Below are 15,665 nucleotides of genomic sequence, written 5' to 3'. Positions count from 1 at the left end.
CTTCTTGAGTATGTGAAAAGACTAGTATATCGTCGAGGTATACAATGGTTGTGTGACCAAGTAGGTCGGAAAAAAGCCGGTTCATGAAATGCTGGAAAATGGAAGGTGTATTGACTAAACCAAAGGGCATCACTTGGTACTCATAAAGGCCGAACGGAGTCCTGAAAGCGGTCTTCCATTTGTCACCGGTCTGAATGCGGAGTAGATGGTAAGCATTGCGTAAGTCCAATTTTGTGAAGATGGTGGCGCCCTGAACCGCATAAATGATCTCTGTGATTAGTGGCATGGGATATCGATCCTTTATGGTCACCTTGTTTAAGCCCCTGTAGTCAATGCATGGACGTAATTTTGAGTCCCTTTTTTAGGGATGAAAAATAATGAGGCCCCTGCTGGAGATTTGGAAGGTCTGATTAATTCGTTAGCAAGATTCTTGTCTAAGTAGTCCCGAAGATACTGCCTTTCTTGTATAGATAGGGGATACATGCGGCAAAAAGGAACCAAGGCACCGGGATGGAGATCAATGCAGCAATCCTCTGGTCTGTGTGGTGGTAGTTCTAGGGGAACCTTTTCTGTTACCACTTCAGCGTATTCGTTGAGATGAGTTGGCAGGCAGTGAACCATCTTAGACTCAATACTGCATGTGGTTTGAACAGCTTCAAAGGTAGGTTTTGGCAGACAGTTCGTTTTACAAAAAGAGGAATGGAAACTCAGTAGGTTCTTGGACCAGTCTATGGTGGGGTTATGCTTACGAAGCCAACCAATGCCCAGGATGAGAGGGAAGTGCGCTGCTCGGATTATATCAAAGTAGAGACGTTCAGAATGCTGCTTGATAAACATCGTGAGTTCCTCTGTGGTATGGGTTATTAGGCCAGAGCTCAGGGGTTCGATGTCAACCACCTCAACCTTGTGGTCTTCTGTCTTGGCAATGCGGGTTAAGCCTTTTCGTTCTGCCCATTGGGTATCTATGAAATTCCCAGCTGCGCCGCAATCAAGTAGGGCCTGGGTCTGGATTGTGGATTTACCAACAAGCAAAGACACTGCCACCACCATGAGGCGCGCCTCTTCCGACCTATCCGAGGAAGTGACGGAGAGGGTAGTGTAGGGACTCGGGACAATCCCTCGGTAGTGAGTCCCCACACTCACCGAGGGCGATCGTTTCCTGAACGTCTAGGAGGCACATCAGGACAGTCTCGAAGCAGATGGGTAGATGAGCCACAATACATGCACAAACTTCCTTCTCGGCGCCTCTTGCGTTCTTCAGCCGTGAGAAGGGCATGGGTGGTTCCTATTTGCATGTGCTCTTCTCGGGAGGAGCGTGTGGAAGGAGGTGGTAATGGAGGAAGGGTTTCAGAAGGAGAAGAATTATAGCCCTTGGTCTTCTTACGTTCAGCTCGCCGTTCTGATAGTAGGAAATCAATGCAGAGTGTAGCTGTGATCAAATCCGTAAAAGTGAGAGGGCGGGCAATGCGTGCCAACTCATCTTTCAAGTCCTCTCTCAAACCTCTACAGAAAATGGCATACTGTGCTTGTTCTTGCCATCCAGTGTCAGCTGCAATTTGATTGAATAGTGTTATATAAGACAGCAAGTCGGTGTTACCTTGCTTGATGTCCAAGAGGTCCTCAGATGCCAAGTAGGTACTTTCAGTGCGCAGAAACGTCTGTTGGATCAGTGTTTTGAAGGCATCATAGTCTTGGAGTACCGGATCGGTCCGGTTGACCAGAGAGGTAGCCCAGGCCAGGGCATTCCCGGTCATGTGTGTGATCATAAAGCCGACTTTGGCATGATCAGAAGAATATGCTTGTGTTCGAAAGGAGAAATGGAAGTTACAGGCATCTAGGAACTCCTTTACTTTCTTGGGTGTGCCATCAAGTTTCCAGAGACTAAGGGGAGCGGAGGTAAATCAGTCGTAGGCTGTTCTCTTTCTGTGACCCTTTGTTGTAGGGAGGCATTAGCACTATTAAGATTCTGGACTTCCAAGTTCAGATTCTGAACGGCTGCTACAAGTTCTTGTACTTGCTGCGGAGTGGCCATGGCGGGTTGTTGGCGTTGCAAACTGTCAGAAGAGTCTGTAATGTCTTCCTCCTCCATGGAAGAATCCGTCTCTCCCACCTCCCCTTCCATCTCACCTCTGTTTTTCCACCGGAGTGCCAGCTTCTGGTTTCCTTTGGGTCTGGGCCTCTCCTTTTTTTAGTGCAGATAGGGGTGACCGTGGAAGGACGCCACAGTGTCACCTTGTAGGGAAACTGTGGCTATCCTCCGTGGCCGCCTGAATGTGGGGAAAAAGTCAGTGGCACAAAAACCCCCAAGGAAGTCCACACTCAGCCGGTTGTAGTGTTTGGGATCCAGTAGCTCTTGAGGAAGATCCGTGGGGAGTGAACAACGGTCTAGTCCGGCAGCGGAAAAGGAAATGGAGAAGAATCAGACCACGTAAGTATCCTCGGAAAGGTAAGTTGCAGAGGAAGTCTCAGCAAGGACTATTAAGTACAGTATAGGGGAAAAGAGGAAGCAGTCAGGTCACAGGCGAGGGTCTGGTATCCTGGGAGCCAAAAACGTAACTCAGGGCGAAGGCGAAGCAATCCAAAAGCAGGCTGAGTCGGTACACGGGAAGTCAAGCCAACAGGGGAAAAAAGGAGGAACACGAAGGAAACAGGAGAGCGAGAAAGGGAGCAGAAGGAAAACAACGGAAGACGGGTGGATCGGAAGGAAAGGCAAGAGGGAAAGAGTCTAGCAGGGGAAGGGTGAAGCGAAGGAAAAGCAGAGAGAGAGAGCGGCAGAGTCAAAGACAGAAAGGAAAACAAAGGGGGAAAGCCAAAAAAGCTATGGGTAGCAAGGGAAGCGCAGGCAAACAGCAGACAAACTGGTATACAGGACGTTGCAACGCGCCCGAATGCCAGAAGTGCGGAAAGAAAACAACCGGCATCGGACGTGCTGCAACAGAAAGACTAGACCTGCACTCAGCGTTGTGCGGAACGTGGTGAAAACGGCAATGAAGGACACCGTTTCCATCGGTTCCAAAGTCGCCAGTTACCCTAAGATGTGACACATGGGCCATGATCTTTAGACGGCTCAAAATTGACACACCGTATTACTCAGAGGCGCCCCAATGGAGAATCCTGGGGATTAAACCCACATATGATAAAGACATACAAAGAATATGAGATCCTTATTTTAGAATTCAAGATGAGGGACATATTCCCAAATGGGAAATTTGTCACACTAGAAGCAACTGCGGTGGGTGGCAGACAACTGGCTACATTACAATGCCATTGTATGAAGGCAGCATTTAAGGTTAAATGGCCACTATTTCCGGATGAGCCTGTTATGCACGAATGTTTTCAATCCCTACATTCACAGTCCGTCACTGGCGTATCTATATTTTACAACACTATCCAGACACATCAGCCACCATCAAATATGATTAAATCCTCCTGGGAATCCGATATGAACATTGTCATTGGTGAGAGTACATGGAAACGGCATTGTCTGTTGTCAAAAACAGTCTCTCTAAATGCTGGTCTTCGTTTAATACAGTTTAAAATATTGAACAAGCTTCATTATACACCGGCTAGAATGTCCAAATTTAAGGGCGCTGTGTCTGGAGGATGTCAGAAATGCGGAAACCCTACGGATAATTTGTTCCATATGTATTGGGCCTGCCCACTGATTAACGGCTTCTGGAGAGAAGTAGCAGAAATACTTGAGATAATGATGCAGATCCCAGCAATCCTTACGCCCCAGAAATACTTGTTTGGGGATAGAGGGAAAATGAAAGAGGTGACCAGAAGGTTGTTCAATGTTTCATGCGTTGTTGCCAAGAAATGTATCCTTCAAAATTGGAAGAGACCATTGGCACCACGTATTGATAATTTTTTACGAGAACTCATTTATGTTAACGAGTGCGAAGAACAGTATGTGATGCTACTACCCAGAACCAATAGGCCAAAAGACATTTTGACTATGTTTAGAATATATCTATGCGATATGCTGTTGGATGATGAAGGCCCCTCAAACGCTGAAATTTGATATTGTTAAAATGGAAAGACATGATGTGTATACTATGACCATCTGTATTGGACTATGTCTGTTGACGATTCTGTGTTGTGGCTGTGACGTGATGCACAAACAATAAAGGTTAAAAAAAAAAGAAAATGTTTTTGGACAGCTTGCATGTAAACACTCGCTTGATTAGGTGCAAATGTGTTCTCACAGTTAAATTCCTTGCTTATGCAAATAAAAATAATTATTATGCCTACAAATACAGTTTTTAGAACAGTTCTCCTTTCTTAACAAAAGCATCACAAATGCATGATTAATCTCTGTGATCACTGACCTTTCTATTTTTACTCTCATAATGTCCATGTTTTCTGTTTGAGACAACTGTGTTGTATTTATGATTGCAGTGACTTGGGCCTCATTACAAGTTGTCCGGTAAAAACCCCAAAATACCGGCATGGCGCTATCAACGTGTCCGCCCTCGCAAGAGGGCGCTAATAGCGCACCATTACGAGTACGCGGACACGAGCATAGCGCCATGCCGGTAAACCCCCTACCGCCATGGCGGTAAAGACCCAAAAAAGTCACTTACCGCCCTCGACGAAAGTGCAGATTGCACCTCCGCCCTCCTGCTGTATGCAAATAGCGGTCACCGCAATTAGCGGTGACCGTTAAATTGCGGAACCGGAAATAGCGTCATCGCACAGGAACAGGAAAGAGCACGGCGGCCATCTTAAAAAACACAATTCATTGCCATCCTCTGCCCCCTTTACCTGTTTGGAGTCGTTAGCTGTTGAAAATCATCCGGGACACCTTCAACATGCCCAAGGCCTTCAAAAAAAGCACTGACAGGCAGCGCAAAGAAAAATTTACAGCAGAGTTGAACATGCTGACCCAGACCCTGGCTGAGAATGCTGAGGTTGTTTTTGCCAATGACATGCGGCGGCCGACACTACTTAAGAAAAAAGCCATCTGGGAAGAAGTTGCAGTGAAAGTCAGTGCAGTGGGCACCAGCACCCGCACTGTGCGTGAGTGCAGGAAAAGGTGGGACGACCTCAGACTGCGGGTAAGGGGCATCCTTGCCGAAAACTACCGAATCGCCAGTGCAGGTGGAGCCGGTTAACCAATCAGACTTAAAGAATGGGAGGAGACCTGTGGAAACCTAATCGCTGTGGAATCCATTGAGGGAGTAGGCACCATGGAGCTAGGCGTGGGTACCACTTCGGATGGAGGTGAGTGTACACATGACAGGATGCTATGTGAATGTACTGTTCCCCCCATATGTGAGCACAGAATCCTCTCATGCATGGACACACATCCACACATGCATCCATCCCTCACCATGTCAGTGTCAGACCCAAACACACACACATGCACACATCACCAGAGACAAGTTCCAAACACAACCATGCATGGATGAGGCACTGAACTGGCACATCACCTGCATCCACAACTACTAAGACCCAATGGCCACAACTGCATCATTGATGTATTCTGCATTAAGTATATTGAAACACAACCAATGCCATCCCCCTTCTTGACCCTGACAGGCTCACATACAGATGGTGAGGATGCCGCAAATGCATCCCAGGCAGCAGCTACGAGTAAGAGGCCAAGGGCACAGGACTCGGAGGACACCCCCACAACATCAAGGGGCAAGGGGGGAAGGTCACACCTGATGAGTGTGAAACATCATAGGAGTGCCACTGCCAGGGCAGAAGTAGCTGCATCACAGACTGCAGCCCCACCACTGGAGGTGAACCCACAGCCACCAATACCAGCCACTGAGGGCCCACCATCAGCTGCGGCAAGCTCCGCTGGAGAGGCAGCCGCCACTGCCCCCCTATCTGATCCTGAGGACACTATAGTTGGCCCAATGGGGATGCACACCCCAAGCCCCCTAGCACCTCGGAGCCAGCACCATTCCAGACACTTGGGTCTGATGTTACTGTTGAGGACAACTTTCCAGCCATAATGTCCCCCATGGTGGCTTCACCTGCTGCAATGGATGCATCTGAGGGCACAGCATCCAGTACACCATCACCCAGCACTGCCCTCCATCTGCCCACCATCCTGCAGCGTCAACAGGAACTGACTGTGCTGGTTGGCCAGCATGTTGAGGAGGCTGCCCATCTCAGGGAGGATATTGTGGAGACGGCAACTGAGAGGATGGACGCCTGTACCGACAGGCTGTGTGACGAGATATCCAGGCTCAGGGAGGTCCTTACTCGCATAGCCGACACAATGGACCGCCACTTCTCACAACCAGGACAGTCTGCCCCATCGTCATCTGCCGGCTCAACACAGACAAGCCCCCTCCGCCGCTCAACACGCACCACCAGGCGCACGTCTGGCCATCCTCCAAATGCTGCTACAGACAATGGCCAATAGGGGATTAATGGCGATTCCTCTGCGTGCATGGGCCAACGCAAACATGGCAGACACATGAGGAACTGTTGTGGGGGGTTGGGGGAAGGGTGTTATGGGTCTGTTGTGGGGGGTGGGAGGAAGGGTGTTATGGGTCTGTTGTGAGGCGTGGGGGAAGGGTGTTATGGGTCTGTTGTGGGGGCTGAGGGGAAGGGTGGTGGGATGTTTGGGGACATGCACTTTTTCATCTTTCTGTTACTTAATACACTGGTGTCTAATCAAAACACAGGCTTGGGAATCTTCATTGTGTTTGTGTACTTTATTGGAGACAGTGTTCATTGCGTACTTCTAAACATACACCAGTGCATCACTACCCATGTCCATGTGACAGTACCAAAACATGTCCCTCAGAATATTTGGTTGATCAGATGCAGTCTCACAGCACGTCCCTCCTCGCCATCCCCTCTTGCATGTCCTGCATCCCCTTCGCCTCCGTCCTCATCAGCTTCATCATCCTCATCAGGTGCTTCTATTTCAACGTCATGGGGCAGTGACACATTCCGTCTGATACACATATTGTGCAGCATGACACATGCCATGGTGATCTTGGCCACTTTCTCATGGCCATACAGGAGAGCGCCACCAGACCTGCTAATGCACCTAAACCGTGATTTCAAAAGGCCAAAAGTCTGTTCGATCACGATGCGGGTACGGGTATGTGCACGATTGTATTCCTCTTCGTGCCTGTTCTGTGGGTTCTGTACAGGTGTGAGGAGCCAGCTCTTCAGGGGATAGCCCGCATCACCTGTATGGGGGAACGAATGGGGTCCTGTTACTGTTCACCTACAGAGCAGCCTGTTCATATCACACAAATTGACATTGCATAGTGATTCCAGTACACAGTCAATGGCATACATGCAGATGGTCCGTGTGACAGCAATGTGCAAGGGTGAGCTCGACCCTGCAAGTAGACATGCCCCATTACTGTCTACAACAGTAATTGACATGTCCTGGGTGAGGCGAGGTCTTAGGTGTTGCTGGGCCCAGGCAGATTTTGTTCCTCACTGTTGTTGTACTGCCATTCCAACATAGATGTTGCCATGCAGTGAGGCATCACTTCAATGGTGGTAAAGGTGCGTGGTGAAATGCAATGTGTATGGCTAGGGCTGATCCTTTTGCATGCATCATACGGCACATTGCATTATTGATGTTGTGCTGGACTGATTCCGGACGACTATCTTCATGGCACGTATGGAATCTGGCCATTTTGTGGCGTACAATGTTGTGCAATGTGTATGTGAATGGATGTTTGATGCTACTAGACCTGGACCTTCTGGTGTGTAGTGTAGCTCATACTTGCATGTCGGTTCATCTCTAGTACGTTGCGGCCTTCCCAGATGGACATTGGCGTACATCTTTATGTGCATTTCCCAGACAGATGACAAGCTACACCCAGTTGGAGTATGTATCTCCCCCCCCCAATCACACCCAGTTGGAGTATATATCTCTCCCCCCCACCAATCACACGCAGTTGGAGTATGTACCTCTCCCTCCCCAATCACACCCAGTTGGAGTATGTATCTCTCCTCCCCCCAATCACACTGCCATGTGCTTGCCCTGCTACTCACCGAGTAGCCACGAACGTTGTGCGGTTTGTCGCTCCATGTAGCGTGGGATAGTTGAGTTCCGCAGGACCATGGAGTCATGGGTTGATCCAGTAAATCGGGCACAGCAATGTGTGATTATCTTGTTGGCGTCACATACCATTTGGACATTGATGTAGTGGAATTGCTTCCTGTTTCGCTATACCACTTCATTGCGATGTGGGACCACCAATTCCACATGTGTACAGTTGATGACCCCGATGCAACTTGGGATGCCTGCCAGTGAATAGAATCCTACTTTGGTGTTTGCAATCTCCTGGGCAGTCCGTGGCATGGATATGTTTTCAGGTGCATGCTTCAGGAGGGCATCAAGCACCTGATTCAGCGTGTGTAAGAATACTGGTTGGGAGATGCCATGCATCTGGGCCACTGTATGCTGGTAGGTGCCTGTGGCCAGGAAGTGGAGCACAGTCACCACCTTGAGTAGAGGGGGGATGGCAGTTCTGATGTCTATGAGGCTCACAATGTCGTTGTGTGTCATGTCCACGATGCTGGTGATAGTATCCCGGTACAAGACGGTACAGGGTGTGTATCTGCTCAGGGTTTAGGTTAAATGGACTGGCTCTGATCCTGGGGATTGGTGGGTGCCTCTGTGGTATGATTAGGTGCCGTGGTGGTACTTGCTGTGCCTATCTTGCCCTCCTCCTCCTCCCCCTGCATCTTCTTTGTGCTGCCTGTTGTTGTTGCAGCAGCGCTGCAATCATGTCCTCCAGCCCATGTAATGCTGCTAGTATTGGAACCATCTTGGTGTTGGAAGGGGTGTGTGAAGTGGTGTGGTGTGCTCCTTTTGAGCTGCCACAGTCTCCATTGCCTCCACCTGTGCTGATTGTGTCCACCTGTGGCAGGTGGGAACACTGCTCAGTTCTCTTAACGTGTGGTTCGCGATACCGGTATTTGCGCCATGGCGGTAAGTGGTTTGGGGGGCTTTACCATGCCGCTATTGGCGTGTCCGCTCAACTTGTGATGCTGTGCTAATAGTGGCATGGCGTAATTTACGGGATGGTGGGTCGCGCGCACACGTATTGCCCGCTATTAGTGGCACCGTACTGAGCGGTGCCGCTAATAGCGGTGTGTCAGGTCGTGATTCGCATGGGGATTTAACGTTACCGATATTTCATTACCGGTAACGTTAAATCCCTACCGCCTACTGTGTAATGAGGCCCATGTTTTTAAGTTTCCCGGGCTCCACCGAGCCTAGGGAAGCTTGGGAGACTTAAAAAGAAAGTCCAAGCAGTTATGAAGACTTTGCCGCCCGCCGGCAGAGTTTTCATAATTCCCGTGACTTTAGTTTTCAGTTTCCCGTGCTCAGCAAAACTAGAAAAGAAAGTTGCAGCAATTATGAAAACTCTGCCGACGGCCGGCGAAGTATTTATAATTGCTGGGCTTTTCATTTTACGTTTTCTGTGCTTCCTTGGGCTTGGGGAGCACAGAAAACGTAAAATGAAATTCAAGGCAGTTGTAAACACCTTAGCAGCCTCCTCTCCATGTTGAGCTCTGCTCTCTGGCAGCAGTAAGCAAACACTCCCAGTAGGGGGCTTTTGCTTGATTATTACACAAAATGGATGCCCCTTGACAAAACTTTGAGCCTCATTTGCTCAAAATTTTACAAAGGAACTTTCTTTAAAAATATTTTGTATGTACATTTTTTATTATGGCCCATCTTTTGAGACAGTAACATTTTTGAGTGAACTTTCCCTTTAACAAATTTTTGACAGACAATAAATAATTGCCATTCCTGGAAGCTTCATTCTCAGGGAATCAGCTGTTTAAGTTGCAATATACTCTAAGTTTAGCCCAATTTGAATGATGCCTTTTACAAAGCATGTGGTTCTCTGGCAAGTGTTTATATCTTTCAACACATTTCCTGCCTTTTTTAAAGATCGATAGTCAATTTGAATCCTCGTTTATTACATATAATTCCAAGACTTATATTTTATTTGCATCCACTCCCCCTTCTAAATGTTTTATTTAATTTCCTGAAATGTGGTGTGATACACAAGGATAAATGGATAAATGTTGATAAAAAAATACAGAAAAGGTGTTGTAAATATTAGAAGGCATTCATTATCTCCTAGTGAATGGAAGGAGTGCAGAATATAGGGGGCATAGTGTATACTGGCGTGCTTTTGACACTACCTTGATCACACCCCAAGCCCAAGCGGTGTCTGACTACTGCACTAGGAGAATTAATTAGGAAAGGTTGAGAAATAGATTAGGCCCACCTAGATCCAGAAATGGGCCGAAACTAGCTTTGATGGGAGGCGTAAGACTAAATCTTGGTGTGGGTTGGCCAAAGTCACAATAATCAAGCAGAGTATTGTTCCTGCAACTTCACAATTATCTAAATACATATATTCTGAATTCACAGTAGTCCACACCAGTTTCCTTGCTTAAAAGGTTAGTATTCCTCAGATATGTTGTTGTTTTGCAATCCCACCAGCTATTTTATGTGTCATATGGTTCTGCTCCCAATAATTAACCCTTTTTTGTTTGCCTGGAAATCCTACTTGTGATGCCCCTTCCTCTCTATGCACATAGGTGGGCATTGCTCATTCTTTCACATGTCCCACTCCTCAGAGAAGGCCAGTGCAGAGCACCCACTTTGAAGATCCTGACTTCTTGTCTCTCCGCAGGTGCCGCTCACCTTCGACGAAGTTATGGTGCAGTTCTCAGAAGACGAGTGGAACAGTTTGGAACTGTGGCAGAGAACCCTGTACATGGAAGTGTCCAAGGAGAACTATGACATGCTGGTATCACTAGGTGAGGAAAGGCATGCCCTGATGTGCTTGGAGATTGGGATCGAAGGCGAGTAGGTGGGATACTATGGATGTGTGGAAGAGGGGAAAGACAATGAATAGATGGACGGGTGAACGGATGGATGACGGTTGTTGAAGGGAGGGATGTATACAGAAATGCTATAACGCTTGCACTTTTTCTGCATGTACCTACTTCTTCCTCTTCTATAGAAGCCTCTTGTCTACCCCTTGGAGCATAATGTCTGCCCACAGGAGACTCGGTCTTGATTATATCTGTGTTGGCTTCTACAATGGCTATATGAACTCTGGTTTTCTCTAATGGAGGCTTCATAGTTAATCATTATAACTTTGAGTTGGCCTTAGGGGCAGTGAGGCTGCTGTTTGGAGCAACAAATACTCCCAAACGAAGTTCGACCAATTGAATCTATGAAAACGTACAGTTGTTGGTTATAGTGGGCTCAAGTCGAACCTCAGTTTGTTGATTGGGGCCTTGAACTGCCCAAAGAGAGAACCTCAAGCCTGCACATAGTTTAATGAAGTGTCATCTCTCAATGTAAATATATGCATAGCCCCTAGAGATGCTCTCATTGCAGCCTTGGTCCACTAATGGCCACAGAACAGTGGCAGCTGCTAAAACTTCACAACATGTATTTTTTTTTTTAAAAGAGGCAAACATCAATATAATTAATATAAATTAATAAATAACAACAACAAAATATATTGGTAACTTACTAATGCCCGCTCTTCGGATGACACTGAAACAGGAAAATAAACATCATTTGCTATTGCTGTGAATGTGCCTTCATTGTAATGGTTTTTCTTAATTGCAAGTAAATGCAGTTTTGGGAGCCCTGCAACGTACACTCCTTTATCCTCAATAAATTAAAACAACCTCATGCCATAGCGCTCTTTTTGGTCTGTGATCATTAATGTAAAATTAAAATAATGTAAATGGACAACTGCTTACTTTATCCCAATACTCTGACTTTAAAAACATAATGATACCATTCTGGCGTGTCTGCCTACATATTAATGAAAAGTATGTTATGTTTTCTCCCCAAATCTATTGCATCATGAAGAGTGTATAATGCATGTAGAAATGGAAAACATTTTGGGGTTTCATAAATTAAATCTGTACTGCATCCTTTTTGATGCTAGATGGTTGCTGTGTATGGCCTACTTGGGGGAAATGGAGCATACATACCCTTACTCTTTGTGTTAGCTGTATTTCGCCAGTGTTGTTCCTGTCATGCAGACTTGTTCATTTTATATAAGAAACCAAGCTCTAAATCTATCTTTAGGAACCTCCAGTCTGGTTTTGGCAACCTCTTCTTCTTTCTATGGAAACCTGAGATTCACTAATAGGTAACTTCAGTTCACAGGGAGCCGTTTTGGAAGGAACAACCTATTCCCATGCTCTTCTCAGTAAAAACATGGGCATTTTGTATTTGTTTTCCAAATATGCCTTATCTGTTGTGTCCTTGACCTCTTTAATAATTCATCATATTTGTTTTTCCCAAAATGTTCCCAGAAATGTTTCTTGTATATTACCACATTGACTTGCCATATGATTTGACGAGTAGAAGTCAGCTTTTTGCACTCAGAACTCATTCAAAGTTAGTGTAAATTGAGATGGCATGTGAAGAGGTGTGGTCAGTTTTGTTTGTGACCTCCCTCTTCTAAGATTTAGTTACAGATGCAGTACTGATTGTAGGCCACATCCAGTTGGCTTTCTCTCGCCCTTGCTGTTGCCAACAACAACGATGCTCTATTTATATATAGTCTGTATTTATTTAATTTTAAATCCAAATTCCCATTTCGCCCAGTACTAACTGATCCAACATTCCAGCATGCATACCAAACTATATTAACTTTTATAATAATATGACTAATGGTTTCCCCTGTACCGCCTAAACAGGCACTGTGAACATGGGAAGCCTCTGAACATGGACATGAAATTATGAAACTGAGAGGCCATTTATCAGCTCCTTTCTGATATGTCAATGATTTAAAAGGGACAGAAAGTGCAAAAATGCATTTTGACACCACGCAGCTCCTCATATTTTAATCAGCATGTGTGCCTGTTTAAAAGTCGTGAGCAAGTCTTTTCTTTTTTAGGAAATAAGTTTTTAACCATGAAACTAACCTTTAATGCTGTCATCATTTGGAGGATTAATGGGTAGATGACAAATCAATGTTTAAATGCGAAGGGTTAGGCCTCTAAGCACCAACTGTCAACAGTGTCGAACTCCACCTGTTCCATCTAAATACCTTGCGGAGCCAGAGCTCATTTCCCACTCTTTGCTATAGGGCCCTTTGTCTTACATCTGGCCCTGGCCTCAAGTCTGCTAATATGGCCCTTGAGTCTGATTTTTGGAGCCACATTTCTTCCTATGGCGATGTTGAGTTTGCTAACACCAAACATTCTCTGGCAGTACCGCTTGGTGCGTCATCCCTTCTTCCTGGGAAGCTCTCTAAATTCATGCCCCCATCTGTCCTCATCACTCCCATTACCCCCATGCTGAAAGGAGATATAGACCTGGCTGCTCATTAAAGGATTTCCAAGAATGACTCCAGCATCTCCAATGCTCCCTTCAAAAGATAACAAGTGTATCTAATATGCTCTCTGCTACCCACATACTATTATTTGTTACTTTCTATTGCTTACTGTGCATATGGATGAATGGAACTGTGTTATCTATTTGGGTACAGACCTGCCAAAACCAGTTCTATTGAGAGGGAACCAGGACTGGCATTCACTAAAGAAATTTTAGATTTACCCTCTACTGTATAAAGTCATTGCAGGAAGCCCTGCAGCGGCAAAGGGCTGCTGCTGCGGTTCGGAGCAGCTGTTGTAAAGATCGTGTGCTAGCTCCCTTCAAGGATTTGTTTGCTTCCTGCATGTGAGTGGTTGCTGGTGCCTGAAACTGTGGCCCCTCGGCTCCTGATTCTCGCCCATTCTTATCCTGTCATCTGAAAGATTGGTTTCTTGTGGGTAAGCCGCTTCTGAACACTGGTGTTTGTTACCCATCTAGTTTGCTAAATTACACGGGTGCGGGTGTCTTGCATTGTTTGTCTCATGGGGCTCACCATACAGAATTCCAGGTGGCCAAGCCTCGAATACAGCCCACGGGTAAAGGCCGCGGCTGATCAGCGTTAAAGGGGGACAGTACGGCATGGAAAAATATCCTACAAGGGAAAAATGCTCACAGGTGGCTGCACAGATGAGTGGTTAGGCGTGGGAGAAGTCAAGCCTGTCATTACAACTCTGTCTTAACCCCGCTCTAGGCCCCCCCCCCAACAAGATCATTCATCTAATCCCCAAGAGGATTTCTTTACCACTCACGCAGCCCCCTCAGCATGTCATGCCACGTAATGCCAAAGCGAAAGATCTTGATTTTAAAGCAGAAAATTCCCATAGAACGTCCTCCACCTGGGGCTGCTAAGAAACTGCCAGATCGCATGGCAAGATCTGCAGGGGAAGCAAACATTAGATCAATAAAATAAGCCAGTTCCTCAGCATGATAGATGGCGCAATAAATGCCCCCACCAATCAGGACCCACAGGGTACAAAGACATTAAGGACAATACATGTATCTATAACAGCGCCATCACCGCCAGCCCCAAATGCCAGGTTCTAGACGCCATAGACAACGTTACAACTATAATCAGTTTAACATCTCCTGTGGCCTGCCCAGTGGGTTGCAGGTCAACCCAGATAGATCCAACACCTGCCTGGTTATTGGTGGAGCCAATAACACTGTCGTTATCACTACATCTCCCACAGCTCTGACACCTGACAAGCATGTGGCAGCCACCCCTGATACTTCTGACCTTTCTCTAGCCACAAACACTGTGGACGAAGCTGAACCAGTGTCTGTGATAGACATCACAGATGAGACTCTTCGTAATACCGGGCCATAGTTGACTACAGAGGGGTCCACAAGGTGGGGTGTCACTGGCTAGCAAAAGCCCCAATGCAATCAGTACAGACGATGTGATCGTATCCACGCAGGGTTCACAACTAGAGCCCATGACGTCGGCTCTAATCCCGGCTGCAAACATCTGTTTTACAGATGGAAAATGGGGGAGGCGAATATAGGGACTGTGTTGATGTGTTTTGTGTGCTAACAAAAGCCCTATGTTGTTTAGCCACCCCCCTGTCCACATACCCCTCCAGTGCATATGTGTTACTTATCTCTGATCCAGCTGGCGAGGGGGCACCTGCAGCCGGCGGGTACAAATGCAATTGCAGCATTAGGCCTCATTACAAGTTCGGCGGTAGCCTTGCCGGTAAAACCGGCAGGCTGCCGCAGAACTTGGGAATTTTACTGATGCCTGGCAATGTCCAATTTCCGGGGCATTCCGGCCCCGCCGGATCCGGTAAATGCTCATTCCCTTGGCGGCGGTAGAAAATGATCCCCATTCCCATTTGAGCCCCATAGGGCTCAAATGGGAATGGGGAGGTCGGATGCACCGGCAACATTCGTGAATGGTGCCGGTACAACTGACATGGTCTGCTCGCGGTTGCCGTTGTGCCCGTCAGGTCAAACCTGGACGGCGAAAAGTCACCCGCGAGCAGAACTCGTAGTTTGCCGGTTCGGTAACAACTGTACCAGCAAGCTTACCGGTACCGTTGTTACCGGACCGTCAAACCTGGAATGAGGCCCATTGTCTTGTTTGGGTTGGCCCCATTAAAGGAACTACTATTATCACTCCCTGAAGCCTGTAGAAGGGGGGAAACCAAGGGGGAGTTAGTACCCAGTATGGAGGGCGTTATGAGGGTTATGGGGGGCTCAGAAACTATCAGAGGTAGTAGTCCATAACCCTGATGCCTGTATAAATACAACACCCACTAATACGGCAGGGCAGTGGTTTACCTGT

The 15,665-nt window shown here is 47.0% G+C and overlaps 1 protein-coding gene across 1 annotated transcript in view; it reads left to right on the top strand.

The window, feature by feature from the left end:
* Window positions 1-15,665, top strand: part of LOC138567571 (zinc finger protein 271-like) — a 359,962-nt gene that overhangs the window by 137,253 nt on the left and 207,044 nt on the right. Inside the window, exon 2 of the mRNA XM_069645925.1 lies at window positions 10,659-10,785. Within this exon, the coding sequence (XP_069502026.1) occupies window positions 10,659-10,785 (127 nt within the window). The remainder of the gene's footprint in view (window positions 1-10,658; window positions 10,786-15,665) is intronic.

The sequence above is a fragment of the Ambystoma mexicanum genome, chromosome 2p (assembly GCF_040938575.1).
Source record: "Ambystoma mexicanum isolate Mex_15411 chromosome 2p, UKY_AmexF1_1, whole genome shotgun sequence".
Classification (NCBI taxonomy): domain Eukaryota; kingdom Metazoa; phylum Chordata; class Amphibia; order Caudata; family Ambystomatidae; genus Ambystoma; species Ambystoma mexicanum.
Note: the sequence above shows the minus strand (reverse complement) of the source record. Positions and strands in the feature narration are given on the sequence as shown.